General features: G+C 43.5%; 2 protein-coding genes across 2 annotated transcripts in view; one reads left to right on the top strand and one right to left on the bottom strand.

The window, feature by feature from the left end:
• Positions 1 to 13,284, top strand: part of col2a1b (collagen, type II, alpha 1b) — a 43,450-nt gene extending 30,166 nt beyond the window's left edge. The window contains exons 32-54 of the mRNA XM_080848942.1: positions 84 to 128; positions 239 to 337; positions 752 to 859; positions 1,201 to 1,254; positions 1,575 to 1,628; positions 1,845 to 1,898; positions 2,248 to 2,301; positions 3,027 to 3,134; positions 3,290 to 3,343; positions 3,727 to 3,780; positions 5,376 to 5,537; positions 7,027 to 7,134; positions 7,326 to 7,433; positions 7,799 to 7,852; positions 8,108 to 8,215; positions 8,793 to 8,846; positions 9,097 to 9,204; positions 9,495 to 9,548; positions 9,665 to 9,772; positions 10,154 to 10,442; positions 10,833 to 11,020; positions 11,197 to 11,439; positions 11,563 to 13,284. Of these exons, the coding sequence (XP_080705068.1) occupies positions 84 to 128; positions 239 to 337; positions 752 to 859; positions 1,201 to 1,254; positions 1,575 to 1,628; positions 1,845 to 1,898; positions 2,248 to 2,301; positions 3,027 to 3,134; positions 3,290 to 3,343; positions 3,727 to 3,780; positions 5,376 to 5,537; positions 7,027 to 7,134; positions 7,326 to 7,433; positions 7,799 to 7,852; positions 8,108 to 8,215; positions 8,793 to 8,846; positions 9,097 to 9,204; positions 9,495 to 9,548; positions 9,665 to 9,772; positions 10,154 to 10,442; positions 10,833 to 11,020; positions 11,197 to 11,439; positions 11,563 to 11,709 (2,415 nt within the window). The 3' untranslated portion in view covers positions 11,710 to 13,284. The remainder of the gene's footprint in view (positions 1 to 83; positions 129 to 238; positions 338 to 751; positions 860 to 1,200; positions 1,255 to 1,574; positions 1,629 to 1,844; positions 1,899 to 2,247; positions 2,302 to 3,026; positions 3,135 to 3,289; positions 3,344 to 3,726; positions 3,781 to 5,375; positions 5,538 to 7,026; positions 7,135 to 7,325; positions 7,434 to 7,798; positions 7,853 to 8,107; positions 8,216 to 8,792; positions 8,847 to 9,096; positions 9,205 to 9,494; positions 9,549 to 9,664; positions 9,773 to 10,153; positions 10,443 to 10,832; positions 11,021 to 11,196; positions 11,440 to 11,562) is intronic.
• A 2,357-nt stretch (positions 13,285 to 15,641) lies between these two features.
• Positions 15,642 to 16,457, bottom strand: LOC308373631 (leucine-rich repeat-containing protein 3-like; the record flags this gene model as incomplete). Its single annotated transcript, XM_080849207.1, has 1 exon — positions 15,642 to 16,457. One exon carries the CDS (start codon positions 16,455 to 16,457, stop codon positions 15,642 to 15,644), a length of 816 nt encoding a protein of 271 aa, XP_080705333.1.
• Positions 16,458 to 21,163: the final 4,706 nt, after the last annotated feature.

Here is a 21,163-nt window from a genome sequence, read left to right as displayed (position 1 = left end):
ACAGTCAGTATGACCTTGGAGTCTGATCTGAAATGCAAACAGTGGTGCTCACGTCCCCTTTCCCTCTCCTTCTTTCTATTCAGGGTGTCCCTGGAGAGGCGGGCCCTGGCGGGGCTACAGGACCAAGAGTAAGTCTCCTGGCCTCCGCAGGCGTCTTCTTCTCCCTCATTCATCTCTTAATGGCTTTGCCCGTTTCTCATTCATGTTGTAATATTGGCTGGTGTGCTTGTGCCTACAGGGTGAGCGTGGTTTCCCAGGAGAGAGAGGCAGCGCTGGGCCTCAGGGTCTGCAGGGACCCCGTGGTCTCCCTGGAACTCCAGGAACTGATGGACCCAAGGTAAAACATACAGAGAAGCTGTTTCCACGAGATAAACAAACAATAACATACACATACAGCACACACATAACATGCCAAATCCCTGGCAAATGAATCACATCAGAGATGGACCTGAATGCCACAAGGTATGGTCCTCTCAAGAAGGCCAGTGGTTAGTGGACAGACAATGCCTGTAGTCGACAGAGGCTAGGATCAGTCAAGGATGAAATGTCTCAATGTCTCTTCATTCTGACCACATGTTGTACTGTGCTTGTGTTGTCGCATCTGAAAATTACCTTAAAGTGTCGATTGATCTAACACACTAGCCTTTGAAACCTGCTTCACACAGGCACCTATTAAGCGTCCACACCTCACAGTTTAGAGCTCTCATCAGCCTTTAAGTGGAGGTTCATCCTTCCTGTGCCTTTTCTCCAGGGTGCTATTGGGCCAGGTGGCGCTTCTGGTGCCCAGGGACCCCCCGGCCTGCAGGGTATGCCCGGAGAGAGAGGACCTGGTGGCATCTCAGGACCCAAGGGAGACAGAGTGAGTGCCTTACCACAATTGCCTGAGATACATTGTAGCTGAGAACAAGCTTTGCTAAGGACCAGGACATTCTGACATTTAAGTTCTTATATATTTTAAAATGTACTAAAACAAAACCAAATCTACTGTATTCTGAACTCTCTTTGTTACTAAGAAAGACATTCAAATCCTCTATGAGGCTGTGAACAGATGAACACATATGTATTATTTTATATATTTTTATATTAGAGCATATGAAACTATAGGGGTGACCTAGCATGATTATGATTGGCATGTCTAGGCTGGCTACAGAGGAAGTGCTAGCGCATATGCTAAAACCTGTCCTTGCTTCTCTCCCACAGGGCGACAATGGTGAGAAAGGACCTGAGGGTGCTTCTGGCAAAGATGGTGGAAGAGTGAGTGTCTCCCTATCTTGCTGTCATGTCTGCAGTGCTCATTACCATCAATGTGACATCCCCCTGCACACACACACAAACACACTGTGTTCCTACTGCAGACACCGATCTGCCCACACACTTTGAATTTAGCATTTTTTAGCCGAGAGAGGTTATGTAAAACAGAATGTTCACACACTTCCAGCACTTTTTTATTTTTTGCTTTTTCCAAGCAGCATCCCACATATTTGTCTCTGTAAAGCACTCATTTTGCCGAGCAGTGTATGCTCACCTGAAGCAATTATTTGTATCTGATACTGTACCCTTCTCTATCTCTACAGGGTTTGACTGGACCTATCGGTCCTCCTGGCCCTGGCGGTCCTAATGGCGAGAAGGTGAGAGTTACACTCTGAGAGGGATGGGCTGGATTTTCAGACGCTGTTTACACTCATGAGATATATATATTTTTAATGTTATTTGTCTACGCCTGTTAAACTTGACAGTTCCATCCTTATCACACTTCATGCTCCCTTTCATCTTTCCTACCTCCCTCCGCCCTTTCTTTCATTTATCTCTCTCTCTCATGCGTGTGCACTTGTTTCCTCCTCCAGGGAGAATCCGGCCCTGCTGGACCTCATGGAGCTGCTGGTGCCCGTGGTGCTCCTGTAAGTACACAAACACACACACACACTTTGTAGAAATTTAGGAAATTATCTTAAAATTACAGAAATAAATGCGATTTTAGCCAACCCTGCATTATATTGTGACAACTTTTCAATGCTTACCGGTTGAGATACTGTCAACTCTGAATAAATGAATAAATGTCTAAGCTACACTGTTTAAAGTCATTCAATTGAATCAATTTGATGTTGATGAAATCTGAAAGAAACCCTCAATGCCAAGAGTTTATTTGAAGGAGCTCCCAGCCTCTATAGTAAATGAGCTCCATGGTAACCCTGCTGATAGTGATGGCCTCAGGCAGTGCTAACCAGTCCATGTTCTGCCTCTCTGTAGGGTGACAGGGGTGAGACTGGTCCCCCAGGTCCCGCTGGATTTGCTGGTCCTCCTGTAAGTATGACCGCCATGAACCCATTACGTTCTCGTCGTTAGTGGAGGTCATTGAACTGCCACAGCACTCTTCGCTTGACAAATTATAGACTAGAGACAATCTTACTGACTGTGACAGAGGTCAGTATCTGTAAAGTGATCCAAATGAAGCATGTAATATCCGTTCCAATCGGGCATTCCCAGATTTGATGTTGCATGTACACGTGTGTGCAGCTCACAGTACTGTCCACGATGGAAATATGCCCATATGGGATCGTATAGGACTGCTAACCTTGGTCCAGATTGACATGTCATTCATAGAAGCAGGATGGGACCTTTTGGAGGGTGACATTCAGTATATCAGGTGTTAGACATGCTGTGCACACTCCACTTCTACCCTCAAATGGCAGTAGGCTCAAAGCACCCGAGACAACTGAAGGTTTTAACATCTGTTCCTCCAAAGGAATTGGGCATTTGCTGTTTTTTTAAGAAAGATACATTGTGGAATGCTGTGACACTGAGAGAGGACATGTGATCATTGATTGATTGAGTAATTGATTGGTTAATATCAGCTGATTGGTTAATGACCAACTAATGGATTGGTTAATTAATTCATGGACCAAATGTGTGACAAAAATGAATAGTAATCAGAAAATAAATAAATACATTGATAAACTTCCTCATCTCAGTCCTGAAATATCCCAACATTGTATCCCGTTTCTTAAGATGTTCTGTTCCCCCCTCAGGGCTCTGATGGTCAGCCTGGTATCAAGGGAGATCAGGGTGAGTCTGGACAGAAGGGTGATGCCGGTGCTCCTGGCCCACAGGGACCCTCTGGAGCTCCTGGACCTCAGGTACTTTCTTTGCTCATTCTTTTGAGTCTTTTTTAAGACTTTACAGGAACCCTGCCTACTGTGACAGCAGCTCTTTCAACATTACATTAGAATTTGTATATAGGTGTATATAGGTATGTCCTTGCTGAGATTAAGTCTACGTTTCTTTTGTGAAGGGACCCACTGGTGTGTCTGGACCTAAAGGTGCTCGTGGTGCCCAAGGACCCCCAGTAAGTCTGACATCCTAATATTCTCTCCAGCCATCCAGTGTGTGAAATATCCCTCACCACATGAGTTCTGTACCTAATGGACTGTTTACATTAAATTAGAATACAATAGATTAGATTACATTCAATTTGTGTCAATAACATGCAGTTAGCATCTTATCAGCAGTGCAAAATAAATGGCATTATTCATGGTTAAAATACAAAATCTGTGAATATGAGTAGTGTATAGTATAGTCTCATGTACGTTATGTATGTTTGTACTATGGTAGTGCAACATGTGTAGTGAATACATACATATAGTGTATAAATGTAGTGTATTCATTTGTGCAAAATTATGCAGGAAATTGTTTGAGAATATCAATAACCTGTGTCTGCCCTTCACGTAGGGTGCCACTGGTTTCCCTGGATCCGCAGGAAGAGTGGGACCCCCAGGCCCCAATGTAAGTACCACACACACCTACAATTCAATTAAGGATGTGTAAACATGTAGAAAAACTGTGAAATTTCATTCAGAGTCAAATATGCTTATCATATGTCATAGTGAAATACAGTGTAGGATAATAGCAGAGTCTGTCAACAACTGTAATAATTATTATTAAATAATTTGCATTATAATTAGCATACTAACTGAGACAGCTCAGCCTTTCAGTAGCATAAATGATCTATTTATAGGTGACTATAACGTTTAATTGATGCACTGAAGGCAGTGTTCGTGCATCCAAAGAGGCTGTACTCAAAAGGGGGTGTGATGACATTATGAGCTGTCCCTGGCCACATTCAGATCACTAGTAAATAGTTACTCTCTATATCTCCTGTGGTATTTCTTAGGCTGAAGAGGTGTGTCCTTGTTTTTATAATCACATGTAATTATGTTGATGCAGTTGGCTATTTCACCCGGCTGTAAACATAAGCCGCCCTCTTCATTATCTGTAATCTTCATTGTCTGTAGTGCAGGATTAGGATGAGGATCTATTTATCTATCTGTAGTGTGGGTCAGTGATGTTGTGCTACTCCTTACATTCTTCTGGGTCCCACGTGTCAGTTGAACACCTCGTGGCGGCCTGGCAATCCCTCAGCCCTGTCGAGTGATCATACTGTATGAGTGCATTATTCATTAGGCAGGTCTTTGTGATCGCTGTGTGCTCTACAGGCCACGTCTGCAGCGTCTAACAACCATAAATTATCGCGTAATGATCCATTAACGGCTGTCACTTTCACTTCAGAAGCTATTAATTCAATGCTCTGCTTGTCTCCCTGATTTCACAGTCCCGATAATACGCTCATTCGGCTTTCATAGTCAACAACTACTGTACGAAACCCCAAGGAAAAAGCCACGCAGTGTTGCTCAGTAAACATTTTCAGTTTCGGAGCTTATGCAGATTTGAATTACCCGTGCCATGCATCTGACAGATATGATCAAATGTGCTCATCCACTTTTAGTTTTAATGATCTATTGTCCCATAGATTGATTTTAATGCATGGTCTAGATGTTCACCCGCCTGTGAAATAGAGTATCGACAGCAGGTGCTTTGTGAAGTCACTCACAACAAATTGTTCCCTTCTCCAGTGCAAGAATGGCATTGCGATTGTGATTTAGATTTGGATGCTGAGGCATTTGAACGTTTTATTAGATTATTTGTTCCACCTCAAGTTCACATTTGAGCATCAACCTAAGGGACAACAGTCAAGAACCAAGATGAAAGTGAAAAATAATTTAGGTTTGATTTAGAGCTGAGTGACATCTAATACGTCTCCATTACTTCTGGTCCTGTTAGTGCTGCTGGGGTCAGCGCAGCATCCGCTGTGTCAAATAAACATTCTACGCTCTAGTCTCTTTGCAGATGACCATCAAACAATTGAAGTTTTATTGAGAAGTGAAGCGATTGATGAGGCATTGAAATGTACTGAATGCCATTACAGTGATGCAGCATACCAACCTTTGTAATGCATCTTCAGTCACAGGTGTGCATATCAACACTCTCTCCTTGTCTACATATATATTTTATTGACCCTTTTTTGTCTGTCCCTACCTCAGGGTAACCCTGGTCCTTCTGGCCCTGCTGGTCCTCCCGGTAAAGACGGTCCTAAGGGTGTGCGTGGTGACGGTGGTCCCCCAGGCAGACAGGGAGACGCGGGGCTGCGCGGGCCTGCTGGAACCTCTGGAGAGAAAGGAGAGCCTGGAGAGGATGGTCCCCCTGTAAGTGACCTCTCTGTGACCACTCTATTCTCAATTTGACCCCGGAAGAGACAGTAGGTTGTGCTGTTGACAAAGTAGAACTGCACAACTGTGTTGACCCTATTTGGTACACCAAGAAATTTCATCCCACCCGTATGTCAAGTCATCCATACCCTGAAACACCTGTCCATGACCTGTCCTGTCCTGTCCACACCTGTCAACTATCCATGATTACCCAAATTGATCAGAATGTACCTAAAGGTAAAAGCTCCTACCACTTATCTGAAAGAAGAGTTATTCTGCACACAACTCCTACAAACAGCATTTCTCTAATTTCATATTCTGAACTACACCCCAGGTTGCACAATGAAAGCTTTTGTTTTTTGAAGTATTCCATGATTATTTTTTTAAGTGTAGGATTTCTGAACATTTTTCACCCTAGTCCCCTGTAGTCTGTAGCATGTTCCAGTCAGTTATATCTCAGTGCTAAGGAATGTTTTAGCACTCTCTGTAGGCAAAAACTACACAAAACCATTTCCAAAATGTGTATAATGCATGTATAATGTATGTATAATTGCATAATGGGAATGAAAATTAGTTCAACACTGTCTTTGTGTTAGTTTGCAGTGCACCCACAAACCTCAATCAATCTATCAACCATCCATTTTCTTCTTCTATCAATCCATCCATATTTTATCCATATTTGGATAAAAGCATAAGCTAAATTACAGTTTTCTCCTCTCTCCTTAATACCAGTCAATTTATTGAATCTGTCCACCTGAATCTACCCCCACCTACCCATCCAATCTATCCTTCCTCTCATCCATTTATTTAATATGCTGATTTCTTAAGGCGTAGCTTTGTATAAGTGCTTTAACTGGTTCAGCCTATTGTTTGTCTATGTCAAGGCCTTACACTTTATAGAGATGCACTCCAATAGTCACAAAGGATTAGAACACCATTCAAAGGGCTCCATTTCCTGTGACTTGATGAGGCACTCTGTAAATCCAAGGCTTTTTGTCACTTAGAGATCTGCCTCTCGCCCTGCCTTTAAGACCCTGACAAAGAGTGCTCATTATTAGACAACTCAGACAGACAAGAACACAACAAAAAAATGCCTGGAAGGGCATGTCTAGATTGTCTGTCACCGTGGCGTAATTATTAGCCACCTGTGCTTGACCGTTCGGTAATGTATTCAAATTCAGAAGTGCCTGAGAAAGAGACAGATATGTTGAGCAATAGATCATTTTTACCTTCATCTCCATTGGTATAATTTAGCCAAATATAGTCCCACAATGCCGTGTGTTATGGCCCTGAACACAAGGCCATGTACTATGTGGCATAATAAATATTCAATAAGGGCAATTAATGAAAAATTGAAAAATAACGAGGGCAAATTGGACCTTAAGACTTACTGCATGGTTAGAGGCACACTGCATTAATGTCTTGATTTGAACTCTTGTGGTTTGTTATTGGAAATTGATGTTTGATTTTCTCTTTCCTCTTCCAGGGTCCCGACGGTCCCTCTGGGCCTCAGGGTCTGGCTGGCAACCGTGGTATTGTGGGTCTTCCCGGACAGCGTGGTGAGAGAGGCTTCCCTGGCCTGCCTGGACCATCTGTGAGTGACACTCAAAAAAAAACACTACATTTCTTAGCAGTTAATGAACTAGACATAGACCATGCAAACCTCCTTTTGTCATTAATTACACCCATCAATCCAATCCATATACTGTTTATTAAATATACAATCAGTGTGAATGTTCTGGATCCTCATTAACAATCAGTTCTGTTTTCATCCTCTCATCACAGGGTGAGCCTGGAAAGCAGGGAGCTCCTGGTGGCCCTGGAGACCGTGGACCCCCTGGCCCAGTTGGTCCCCCTGGTCTGACAGGCCCTGCTGGGGAGCATGGTAGAGAGGTGGGTGTTGCCTGCAGGCGTCTGCCCAGGTCTCTGCCTTCTCTGGCAGTGGCTAGATAAGGAGTGTGTTTCTTACCAAGACTGAATCGAAATGCAGCACTATTATATATATATTTTCAATTAGCAGTTAATATATTATTTTCTACATTTAAGAATCATTGCATCTAATTAAATGTAACTAATTAAATTAAACATTTTTGGTAGCATAGCAACTTATATTGTTTGTATGCCATTATGACCTCCAGTATTAAATGTTGTCTCCTTGCGAACTCAGTGCACACGAGATGGGTTACAGGGGAAGACATTGGAAGACAATATTAGATGAATCAACTGGTTTTAAATTGAGACCTGTTCTGTTTTCATAGGGCAACCCTGGATCTGATGGTCCTCCTGGTAGAGATGGTGCTACTGGAATCAAGGTAAGAAATCATAATTGCCTCTATTAAGATTCAAAGAACCAAGTGGCTCCATTATCATTAGTTAATAATAAGCTAATATTAATTATCCTTTTCATAATATTAATCCACAGGAATTACTCCACATTACAGTAAAAATGGTGTTTGCTTTGATCTGCCACTGTTAATTGTGTTCGTCCCATGCAAAGCTGTGTTTTGATGTAGATTTGTTTTGTTTTTTTTGCCCTGCCCTGTGACTGACACATGTGATTTGTTCAGGGTGACCGTGGTAACACTGGTCCCGTTGGCGCTCCTGGTGCCCCAGGTGCCACTGGTGCCGGCGGCCCCGTCGGCCCGACTGGCAAACAGGGAGACAGAGGAGAGGCCGTAAGTGGCACACACACACACACTGCACCAGCCGTCCAAACTCTCAAGCACACACACACTGCACAGTGCACACATTTGGACTCTAGCACAGGGAAAACCAGAGCCCCTCCTGATGCACTGGATGATATGGGACTCAAATCAGGCTGGTGGGGTGGCTATTAAATCTGTCTTGGTCTCTGGAATAGGTCTGTTCTTTTCCAAGAGGATAAAAGACATGACGACAGGAGGGGGAGGTGGGGGGGGGGGGGGGGGGGGTGATGGAGAGAGTGATGGAGGGAAGAGGAACGATATAAATGGACAAGTACTTGAGAAAATAACCTGAAGCAGAAGTAAGGTTTATGTCTGTAGGTACATGACAACAAATTATATTTTCTGAGCACTGCACTCAGATAGAACAAAAAACTATTATTTCAGAAAACATGATGTACTCCATACTCAATTTTGCCATGACTGGTACATTTCTTCATGGCTTTGTGTATGTCCTGTTCTGAGCCACAACTGGTACATTTCTTCATGGCTTTGTGTGCTTTGTGTATGTCCTGTTCTGAACTATTCTCTTTCTGATTTTGATGTTTAGGGTCCCCAAGGACCTGCTGGACCTTCCGGACCTGCTGGCGCCAGAGGCATGGCTGTGAGTAACCCTCACTATCAGAAGGGGCACACACACACCAGACACGTCCAATTCCTACCACAGTTCCCCACTTTAGAGTGCACTTAATGTGTTATTGGTCAACACTCTTGTGTGGGTGACCTACAGTGTAAACCCTCATTGCTGATGCATCATTTATATGAAATAATTTTAGATACAAGTGTTACATTCTGCTACTTCTTATTCCCTTGGTAATAATGATTCATCAATTTCTTATTTCCTCCTACCCCAGGGACCCCAAGGACCTCGCGGAGACAAGGGAGAGGCCGGCGAGGGCGGAGAGAGAGGACAGAAGGGACACAGAGGCTTCACCGGTCTTCAGGGTCTGCCTGGACCTCCTGTAAGTGGCACGCCTCAACCTTGTGGCCTCTGTTAGCTGCTTGTGGTTGGCTGGTTTGTACACCAGGTCCCAGGATATTTCAGGAGAACCGTGGCCTGATCTGACCTGATGTGACCCAAGTGTTGGACATGAGTCAGAAATAGGATGGGTTCTATTTGCATAGTGTTTCCTCATCCTCTGTTTCCTCCAGGCTAGATGGTGTCACGCCACCAGATATTTGATTTGACTGATGTGTTTTATTTATGAGTTTATTTTTTGATCAAATCTACTTTGATATTTTCCCCCAATAGGGTCAGGCTGGTGACCAGGGTGCTACTGGACCTGCTGGCCCTGCTGGTTCAAGAGTAAGTGAAAAGTTTTTTTTCATCTTTTTGGCATCTTTAAAATTACAAAATACTTAATACTTTTGACAGTATAGATAAATGTTAATCTTTGAACTGTTAACACATTATCTGTGTAGGGACCCCCTGGCCCAGTTGGACCTTCTGGAAAGGATGGTTCCAATGGAATGCCCGGCCCTATCGGACCTCCTGGACCTCGTGGACGTTCTGGCGAGACTGGTCCCTCTGTGAGTTTAGCTTCTATGTCATACATTCAGAAAGATAATACAACACAAGTTTGTTTTCAGCAGGTTGAAACGGATACCATTATATATTTTGGCATGAGACATATGCTTTAATGTCCTATCTCACACTAGCATGAAAATATAATTGAATTCAATGTATTTCACGCCAAAAACACCTTTTTTGGTCAATCTTTTTTGTCAATCTCACCGATTCTCACGCCAAGTCAGTCTTGAACGTTGTCTCTCTATAAAACTACATATAGTCAGTGAAAAGACTATCCTACCTCTGCAGTCGAGGTACGATTAACATAGCTACTTGAACATGTATGAAGAAGCCTCACGACTCAAGAAGCATCCCCTCCTCATCTCTGTCTCTCTACTCAGGGTCCTCCTGGTAACTCTGGACCCCCTGGTCCTCCTGGTCCTCCCGGCCCTGGCATCGACATGTCTGCTTTCGCTGGCCTGGGTCAGCCCGAGAAGGGTCCCGATCCCATGAGGTACATGCGGGCCGATCAGGCTGCCGGAGGCCTGCGCCAACACGATGCAGAGGTGGACGCCACCCTCAAGTCCCTTAACAGCCAGATCGAGAACATCCGCAGCCCCGAGGGCTCCAAGAAGAACCCTGCCCGCACCTGCAGGGACCTCAAGCTGTGCCACCCGGACTGGAAGAGCGGTAAGTGGATGGAGGCACATTTCCATGGAAACCAGATCGCAAGAGGAGAACAAATGTGCAGTGCACTTCCCAGAGAAATGTTATTGTTGGATAAGTCCATGAAAACATTCTCATGAAACATTCACATGAATATATGAAGCTGTTGCAATGTACAACAGTATGTTAATGTTTTTATACTTTATAATACCCTCTTGATTCAGTGTAAGAGTTCCCTTTATTTTAGCGGGCAGTTCCCAGCAGAAATTGTCCATCTGAACGCCAGTTGAGAGGATAGCCAACCAGCTTGATATTCAGTGACTGTGCCCCCACAATGTCTCTAGCCTCTTGAGTAAATATCTCTGCTTTAAAAAGATTCTCATCCTTGTGCCTCTCCTCTGGTTTGCTGTGCAGGCGAGTACTGGATTGACCCTAACCAGGGCTGCACCGTCGATGCCATCAAGGTGTTCTGCAACATGGAGACTGGCGAGAGTTGCGTGCATCCCAAGCCTTCCAGCATCCCACGCAAGAACTGGTGGTCCAGCAAGGGCAGCGACCGCAAGCACGTCTGGTTCGGCGAGACCATTAATGGTGGTTTCCATGTGAGTCCATCCTCCATACTTCTATTAATGATGACTGTTTCCCATGTGCTGTACACTTGGAGCTACAAAACCATGCTTTTCACACCCAGAAGCAATTTTTTGTTTACTGGTAGTGACCAAAATCCATGGATGTCAGGTCCGGTTCCTCCTCTCACTCTCCACTCTGCCCCCTATAGTTCAGCTATGGCGATGACAGTCTGGCTGCCAACACTGCCAGCATCCAGATGACCTTCCTCAGACTGCTGTCCACAGAGGCTGCCCAGAACCTCACCTACCACTGCAAGAATAGTGTGGCCTACATGGACGCGGCCACGGGCAACCTGAAGAAGGCAGTGCTGCTGCAGGGCTCCAACGATGTGGAGATCCGCGCCGAGGGCAACAGCCGCTTCACATACAGCGTGCTGGAGGATGGCTGCACGGTGAGGCACCGCCAGATGAAACATATTCACACACACACACACACACACACATTCATAGTTTTCTACATATAATAAAAGGAATTTGTCTGAATGAACTAACATTGGGTCTGGTTTATCTAACAGAAACACACAGGACAATGGGGCAAGACAGTCATCGAGTACAGATCGCAGAAGACCTCTCGCCTGCCCGTCGTGGACATCGCCCCCATGGACATCGGTGGACCCAACCAGGAGTTTGGCGTTGATGTTGGTGCTGTATGCTTCTTGTAAAGAGAGGGCTGACAAGATGAGACAAGAATATAAAACGTGAGAGGAAAAACACTCCAAAAAAACAAGGAAGACAGAACGAAAGAAAGAAAAGAAAGAAAGGAACAGGAAAAAAATTGAAAGATCAAGACACTTTTCTAAAAAAAAAAAACGGGACTCTTTTTTTTCTAAGTAAAAAAGTGCTTTCTAAGTCGTACTCCTAGGATATATGCACTGAAAGGCACCGGCAATATACATCTGTGATTTCCTCCCAACAAAGACCACCAAAATCACTTCATGTCCCAAAACCCCAACACCCCCATCCATCCCCCCCGTCCATCTCTCTAACCCACCATGGGCTGACCTCCCCTTTCCAGCAGTTGGAATGATGACGGCGAAAAGAAAAGAGGGAAAAGCCAGAGTGAAAGAAGCAAGAAAACTATCGCATGTCTTGTTTTTTTTTTATTTATTTATTGTTGAGATGTGGGTCCCTAGTGTTGCCTGGAACCGAGTGCATAGCCTAAGACAGAAGGCCATCTTCCCAGCAGGATGCAGTCCCCCTCCACCCTTTCCTCCCCTCCTCTGTGTTCAGTCACCCACGCCACGCATATATCTACCCAAAACCAACCAAAACTCAAACAGTGTACTAAGTGCAGGTATTCTGACATCTACCACCACAGTGTGTATGGAAAATTACTGTGTATTATAATAAAATCAATGGTGCTATTGTTGTAAAACAGTCTGTATTTTTTAACAGCCAGATACTGATTATATATTATACCTGTATATATGTATATATATGTATATGTGTATACATATATATACAGCATTTTTTATTTTAGTTTTTATTTTTTTGTTTGGAAAGCATGTTTCAAAGTGGAAAATATTTTTCCAACTTGAAGCCTGCTTTCTCTACTTCCTTTTTGGAGTGCCCTGATTAGGGGCTATTTTTTAATTTCACTTATCAGAAACCTTTTAATTTGAATCTCTCCCCAGTCAATTTATTTTAATTTTTGCTTTGTTTTGTTTGAATAGTAATCTTTTAAAGCTACCTCACACTGAGATTTAAAACAAACTACAAAATTAAAGCCTTGAAAATGTCCAGACTAGCTCAGTTGAAGCTCAGCAGGAGGCTGTGCTGTGGGTTTTTAAAAATTCAGTCATTGTCAACAACGCCCATCCCCCTTCCCTTAAACCCCCCACATTCCCTCACTTCTTACCCTGAATTCCCATCTGGCCCCCTCACACAAGCTACACCCCCTGCCCTGGCAAATAGATGGCACATCTGAACTGGAACATGCCACGCAGCACATGCCAGCGAGCCCCGGACCAACACTCCCAGCATATTAGCACAAGACAATTGCCCAGCCTCTCTTGTGCCAAGGGTAGCCAGTGATTGGCCAGGGTAGGGGGTGTCTTAATTTGTGAGGGTGTGTGTATTTTTTATTATTATTAATATTATTATTAATAATAATAAAAAACATTAATATTATTATGGTCGTGATCATGATTTTTGTTTTGCTTTTTTTTGTTTTGTTTTGTTTTGTTACGGTTTTAATAAATGTAAATTCGAAATAAAAGAAAAACCAAGTAACAGACTGAAGTCGCTTCTGTACTTTCTCTATTTACCGAGAGGATGGTGTGGGGGGGAAATTTTTTATTTTTTCACAACACCCCCCCTTGATTTTCCTTTTTGTCCCAACACCGGAAACGTGACGGCGCCCTGACCTGGCCTAGCCTGGCTGGGTTAGTGCGACTGTGGTTCTGTATGGCAGAGCGGTGACACGAGGGCTGCATCCTCAGTATTGGATACCCTGACAAGTCCTGAGGGGCCAGAGCATAGAGGTCAGCACAAGGGTGGGCCTTTTTTTATTAGATTTCTTTTTTCTTTGCCTCTTGTTTGGTGTTTCTGGAGAGCTAAAAAGCAAAAAAACAAGAACAGGAAAGAGTGGACAGACGTTCAAAAAATTATTTTGTATATGTAAGATATTTTTTCTTCTCCAGTATTTTTTTTTTCAAATACTAGTTTTAAGCATGGTAGAGTAGAAATGGGAATCGTTGCCAGCCGTGATCAACAGTACTCTTGTTCATTGATTGTGATTTTGTACCTCTCTGTTCTCAATCTCCTTCATGACTTTTGACCTTAGCAATAAAAGGTAGAATTATTTTGATGAATGAAACAGCGCTATGTTTGATTTTTACTGTTTTTGTTTGTTTTTTCCAATTCAATTTAATTTATTCCATGAGAAGCAATAAACAGTATGTTTACATTTACATTTTAGGACCTTACATTGTTTGCCACTTCTTAAAATCATATAAACTTTGGACATTTTTACTATGATGTAGTTTTGCAGTTGTGGTCATTTTTTATGTATTATAAAAAATATTGTAGTAACATAATAAGGTTAAAGTACTAACAAATAGCTTATCATTTTTGTAATCCATGGACATTTTAATTGTATTTCTTTTTTAAAAATGACATAGAAATAACACAAACATATACGAAAACCGTACAGGACAGAATTCCCCCTTTCTCTTTTAAATAGTGGAAAAATAATTGAAATTAAAGCAAAAAGTACAATAGCTTCATTCAAGAAAATGTTCCTCTCCTTATACAAAACATAAAGCAGACAACGATTGTGACTCTTTACTGTGAATCCAAAACATGTAAAGACAACTTCAGAAAAACAATTACACAATACACATGTTTTCAAGATACACTTTGAACAGCTGAGAGGACCAACAACATTTAAGTTGTTCTGCCAATGAGACTGTATAGACAACAAAGCACAAAGACACACCACACCAAGTGACTCCAGACTTGAACGCCTAAAAGAGATTTCCAGGGAAGTTTTAATCCTCCTCTTTTAATTTACCCGCTTCTGTAAATGAACTGCAGACAGTGGGAATACTCATAAACAAAGACCACAGATGCTTCCCCACTCACAGTGATGAAGCAGAAGACTTGCCTTGAAGATGAATGCAACACATTTCACATTGTACAGTAGACTGAAGAAAATCACAAATACAGGTTTGTCAGTGTTTTCCAGGTTGTTGGTAGTATGTGGGCTCCACACTAACCTGCCAATCTGAAACGTGAAGTTATTTTATTCAGTACCTATATTACACCAGAATTTCAAGGTTGTTAAAAGAGGGTGTGGGTTGATCTATATATGTAACACCTCCCTTGGGGTTGTACTAAGATCCACAGAGACATGAAAAAGAATCAATTTAATTTATAGCACTGTGGAGCTTAATTATTAAACTCGTTCTAAATCAGGTATTAATTTCTCTACCCCCCTAGACAGTAATATTTTGTACGATGCCTACTTAAAAGTACTCACTCACATTGCCACACACTCCCCCACATCTGCAGGAGAAAGAGGCCGTTTTTATCAGCACCACACGTTCAAGGACAAAAATAGGTCCACAGAGTAATGAGCCTAACCTGGATGTGATTTCTGATCCTGTGGCCACGAATGGATTATTCCATTGTCATCTGGGGAAAATGAGCACCTCAAATCAGCACTCATAGCCATCAGGTCATTAGGATGAAAGTGGACATATTTCCTTTTCATTTCTGCTTGATCAGCATTTCTGACAGCAATCAGCTATGCTGGTTTTTTGAAAAATCCCCTCTTCAATAAAGCTTGAAAACAGCCAACCTTCAACACAATAAGACAAAATACCTATGAAAACATTTGTAAACAAACCAGTTCTCAATCAACACATATTAAGCCATAGAAGTATCAATAGCTACAAATCTCTATCACATCACATTTTTACATGGTAGAGTGAGCCCTTCTGTATGACTCTTGGTTTAGTTTTCCAGTAAAACCCCGCAAAACAAAGTTAAATTCTGTTTATCTGTTTTCCCCACTGGTTGTTGTAAGCTACATATTGCCTCCAGACCTCCACCAGCTCTGGTTTAAACAAGGTGCCCTGCACAGTGTCTCTCAGAAGCCTGTGCTGAGTGTATCTGTTTCTGTGGGGGCCTTCTTGGGGCTGGGCAGACTCTTGAGGTACTCCAGGTGTCGTCGGGCCTCAGCCTGGTTCTGCCGCACGTAATAGACCACGTACAAGATGACCATGAAGAACCACACGAACATGGTGACCAGCATGGCCACGTCGGTGGTCTTGCGCTGCATACTGCAGAAGTTGACGCCGGCATCCAGAAGCTTGACCAGTGAGTGACCGGCGTGGCTGCCAGCGGTCGGCTCCTCCCAGCGGCTGCCCTCGCCGGCGCTGCGGGTGGAACTCTCGCACACAATGCCATTGACCGTCTCGGGCTCCAGGTTGAGTGTCTGCATGAGCTCCTGCAGGGTGCAGTCGCAGTGCCACGGGTTGTGGTAGAGGCGCGTCTTGGCGCGCGTGCCGGCAAACTCTTCGCTCGTGGCCTGCCGCAGCTGGTTGTGCGAGAGGTCCAGCAGGCGCAGCTCGGGGCTCAGGTGCCGCAGCGCGCCCAACGCCAGGCTCTCAATGCGGTTGTGCGACAGGTAAAGTTCCTGCAGGTGCAACAGCTCGCTGAAGGCATGCTCGGGGATGCGACGGATGAAGTTGCGCTCCAGGTGCAGTGAGACGGTGTCCTTGGGCAGGTCCTCGGGCACCTCGTGGAGCCCTGCGTCCATGCACAGCACCGTGTGGCTCTCCCAGGCGCACTGGCAGCCCTCGGGGCACTGGGCACGTGTCTGATCCCACAGCCAGGCACAGAGCAGGGCACACAACCAGCCTCCTGCTCCCACAGCATTACCCATCCTCCAGGCTGCGCCCATCGTCTCAACATAGCCACCGACACACACTACATCCAGAGGGAGAGGCTCGGACTGCCTGAGAGAGAAAGAGAGAGAGATACAAAGGGGAAACAGAGAGAAAGGGGCAGGAAGATAGAGAGACAGGAATAGAGTGAAAGAAGGGAAACGGAGAGACACATCAATAGAGAGAAAGGGAAACGGGAAATGGGAAAGCGTGAAAGAGCGGGAGAGCAGAATAGGAGAGCGAGAAGAAAAGGAGAGAGAGAGGGTAATGAGGAGAGGTTTAGGACGTATCACTGAGCTGGGCTCCAGCTAAGAATAAGGTCAGTGGGGAAGGAAGGCAGTGAGAGCAGAGACACGCGGAGAGAATTTGTGAGTGAGAGAAATGCATCCACCTTTATCTGCACAGATGAGCTTCTAACCATGATTACCATCATCCCCAGGTGCACATGGATGCCAAAATGTGAATATGAAATGATGATGTCCATCGATTTCACATAAAACTTTCAGTAGACACGGGAAGAGTGCCAATATCCTATGCAGTCAATCATGACACAGAGCACATTCATTTCTGAATACACATTTCATGATGACAGCATAGATGAACTAAGTAAAGATAAGGCAAAGCATGATAATTAAACCTCCAACATGAATTGGGATCTGTCTAATATAATAATATATATTTGGGGGTCCGGGGATATGAAAAGTGCTCTCCTGTGACATGAAAAATCAACATAATGAACTTTAGTCAAATATGAGCGCCAAATGAATAATGCAGCTCGGAAACCCTGTGATATTTCACGTGTGACATTTGGCGCCCCTTTCTATCAGAGCGTACACATTAACAACGGGCAGAACGAGTGAGAGAGAGAGAGAGAGAGAGAGAGAGAGAGAGAGAGAGAGAGAGAGAGAGAGAGAGAGAATGCCTATCATTTTTCACTTCTTTGCCATGCACCGTATCTCTCCTTCACTTGTGTACTCATTCATCTCTCTCTCCACTGGTGCACACCATCAGCAGCTCTGGGCCATATCTCACAGGAGGAGACGTCTGGAACCAGGGTGCGGGGAGGGGGAGATCAATAACTCCCAGCACTACTGCCCAACATCAATATGGGCTCTGTCGATAACCACACAGTCAGGGGTCCATGTCATATCTGTTCGCCTGTCTAGATAAATGCAAGCTGCACGACAGAAACTCATCACAGGAACAGCACACCTTATTTCTGGGTTGCCCTCCCTCCTATTTACACCAGTGACAGAGAGTCTATCCCCAAGGCCTACTGCATGTGTAATAACTATAAGACAAGATGTTACTGATACTATTCTTCAGCATGAACATGGAGACTCAATGACAAAACAGATTTGAAAAAAAATCACCATAGCCATTTGGTCAGAGGAGTGACCTTAATAGTACATGTTGATATTGTGCCTCACTAGAAAGAGACTACTTTTTACGATTTACTCATGCAACCACATTGGAATAGGGGTCCCCCCACCCACCCCAAGACCATATTGACCTACTTTCCTGCCCTATAGATTGCATCTGAGTCAGAAATAACCTCTCCACCTTGATCTTTCTTATGTCGTTCACACGCTAACAAAACAGTCTGTGGGGGTGACATCTGGACTGCTATTTAAAAAGCCAGTATATCAACAGCAGTCTCTTGCTAGTGGCAGTGCAAAGACTATTTTGATTCTTAATTAAACTGGGTCATGAGAAAGGATAGATGCAAACCAGAGATACGAGTGTGTGTGTTTGTGTGTGTGTGTGTGTGTGTGTGTGTGTGTGTGTGTGTGTGTGTGTGTGTGTGTGTGTGCGTGAGTGTGAGAGAGAGAGAGATAAAGAAAGAGAGGTGTTGACATTTAATCATGTATGTGGTTGTGTCAGATTGAGTTTAAGTTCACACTAGCATCCTGGAGCAAGGCTGACTGACGGCTGTTTATTAGTGACAACTAATGGCAATATTTACCACACATATCCCAGCCATTTCGGTTAAGTTTTGCCATATCGCTGCGTAGAAACAGTTAATGTTGTGATTAAATCAAAGAATTAAACAGAATTTCTTATTCCAACTTCCTAAATATTTCTAGAAAAACATATGTTGATGAAATATTTAAAACACCGATACAAATCCATCCTTAAAAATGTTCTGGAAAAGACAGACGCAACGCAAAATCACCACATGAAAAATTACCGAGGAGGCATTCATAACTAAACTTATTCATTGCCGTATTTCTTGAAGGGGTGCGTTTGACACCACACAATAGGCTCCAACGAATGTACTGCACCCACCTGTAACATCAATCTGCCTCAATCCTGAACGCCGTCACAAAATGCGCTGACTTTGGAGTGCTTCAAGCCTTGGGATTGTATATGAAGTCCTCGATAGCAGCCGGGTGTCGAGAGCTTTTCAATCACTTATTTTGATTTAAAAAACATTTGAAAATGTGGTTAAACAGAAAGGGACCTCTTCTCATAATGACAAAGTAGGCTACCTAATACCAAATGAAATCGCGATGTAGTGTTGGTATATTTCTCTCTACAATCTTACTACACTGTGTGTGCAGCTATTGTAATGTGTCGGTGCACAGAGAAAGCCTACAGGACGTATTTTGATGGGAGAATCAAACTCACTCACTCTCCCTATCTCTCCCTCTTAAAGAGACAGTCGTGAAATCTCAGGTAATAAAATGCTGATCTACAGCCATTTATAGGGAACTTCTGAAAGAGGTCGGCGTGATTTCATAATAGAGCTTTAAAATCACCCAAGATAAACATGGCCTGTACGGGTAATTAATTATCTATTGAGGTTACCACTATCTAACCTATAGGACTAGTAGAAATGTAAGAAAATAACTAATTAGCACGATGCCCCTGCCTATACTGTAGTAGGCATTAAATCACTCCAGCATTGATAATTGACCCAGAGAAGAGAAAATAGTTATAGGCTATGTATATGTTATCTGTATGTATTTTGTATTTATATAGTATTATTTACCATACCAAGTTTCTATTCTGACACATAACTGAAAGAAAGCTATTCATTGGCCTAATTCAATTACAGTTGCATTACAAGAGAACTTCCTCTTTTGATGCATGGTCTTGTCAACTACAACAAATCCTATTGCATCAAAACCACACTACGCATTTGTGTTTAAGATTTGCACCACACATACAGTCACTATTTGTTTTAAGGTTGTGAGACTGAAGGAAGACAAACACTTGCTGATGAACAGTTAGATCAATGGCGTTTCCATCCTTGGCTGTCATAGCAAGACAAAGCGGACCTCTGAATGAGTCAGATAGCCCAAGTCTGCATGGATGGGTGAAGAGTGAGAAGCTGAGACAAACGTTAAACGTTGAAGCCGTGGCTCTGCCTCAAACAACCCCCTCAGTCACATGGATCTGCTGTGAACTTGACAGCAACACACTCAGCCACCGGAAAGGACGGACGAAAGGCATAACACTGGGTTTTACCAAAAAGCTAGCTGATTTATGATTATCTATTGATTCTCATATTACAAACCCTAGTTGACTTATGGCATACTTTCTCTCGTATTACAGGTTACAGGGCACAGTCTGCTTGTCTCATCTCTCAGAAAAAAATGGCAGCCAAACAAATCAGCAAGTCAACAAACTTTATACAGTCGAATGCTCCCCTGAGAGACAAATACTCTTATTATTGGAGGTGGCTTCGTTGACCCAGATTTTGACTGTCAATCCAAACTGTCTCGCAACATGCGTCAATGCCATTTCTCAAAACCATCATCATGTTATGGGCAGGGAGGGATAAGGCGCCACCGGGGGCGGCGGAAACGGCACGGTAACATGTTGTTCTGCCTACGGAGAGCCCTGATGGTCAGCGTGTCTGTGCCATGTTGAGCTTGCCCAGACTCCGCAGGTCCCGCTCAGCCCAGCCAGCGATGAGAAAACTCTCAGCAAAAAGAAAAGTGAAATGAGTTTGGAGGCTGACTCCAATCTCAGCAACACCCTCTTCTACTAAAAGCGATGATCATCGCGTCAGTAATCACAATAGCCACTTGACTAGATTGTGGGCTGGCACTGAGTAACAGTAGGAGGTGGAAGAAGCACTAACTGAGATGGGCACAGCTTGGCATCTCAGAGCTGGCAATAGCTCTATCGCCTGTCAGACACGCAACCTTTTTTGGTTCGAAATTGCATCATCAAGATGATGAAGTCAATCTGTGTTGTGTAACTACACATTGTATCTGCCTTTACAACACCAAGTTAGGTATTCCTCCTCCCACCACCACCACCATTATTATCATTATTATTATTATGCTTCATCTGTCAGCATGCCTCAGGTGGCCCTTTGTCCATGCCAGCAGTCTGACAGCCCAGCCCTCACATTCTACCACTGCAGATTATATAAAGTAGATGAAAAGCCACGTGGGTGTCAAGCTTGTTGCAGAATGGCCTTGATTGGATTGAGACCTTGGCTTCAGCCCAAGGGAAGAAAGCCTCTGCCATTGAGTGTTGATGGTGAAATAGTTTTATGAGTATGTATGTGTGTGTGTCTGTACGAGATCTAAAATGAAACAGCAGCGACACATGATATCTACAGTAAACCATCATAAGTGTGTTATTTATTCATATTCACATATTGTCAGAAGATATTATACCATTTCTTTTAAAAAATGCATTAAAATTGGCGACGTCTTCCTAATAGAAGATCATTCAGTCTCCCCAAAAAGTGAAAGAATCA

This window comes from Sprattus sprattus (genome assembly GCF_963457725.1).
Source record: "Sprattus sprattus genome assembly, chromosome: 12".
Taxonomy (NCBI): domain Eukaryota; kingdom Metazoa; phylum Chordata; class Actinopteri; order Clupeiformes; family Clupeidae; genus Sprattus; species Sprattus sprattus.
Note: the sequence above shows the minus strand (reverse complement) of the source record. Positions and strands in the feature narration are given on the sequence as shown.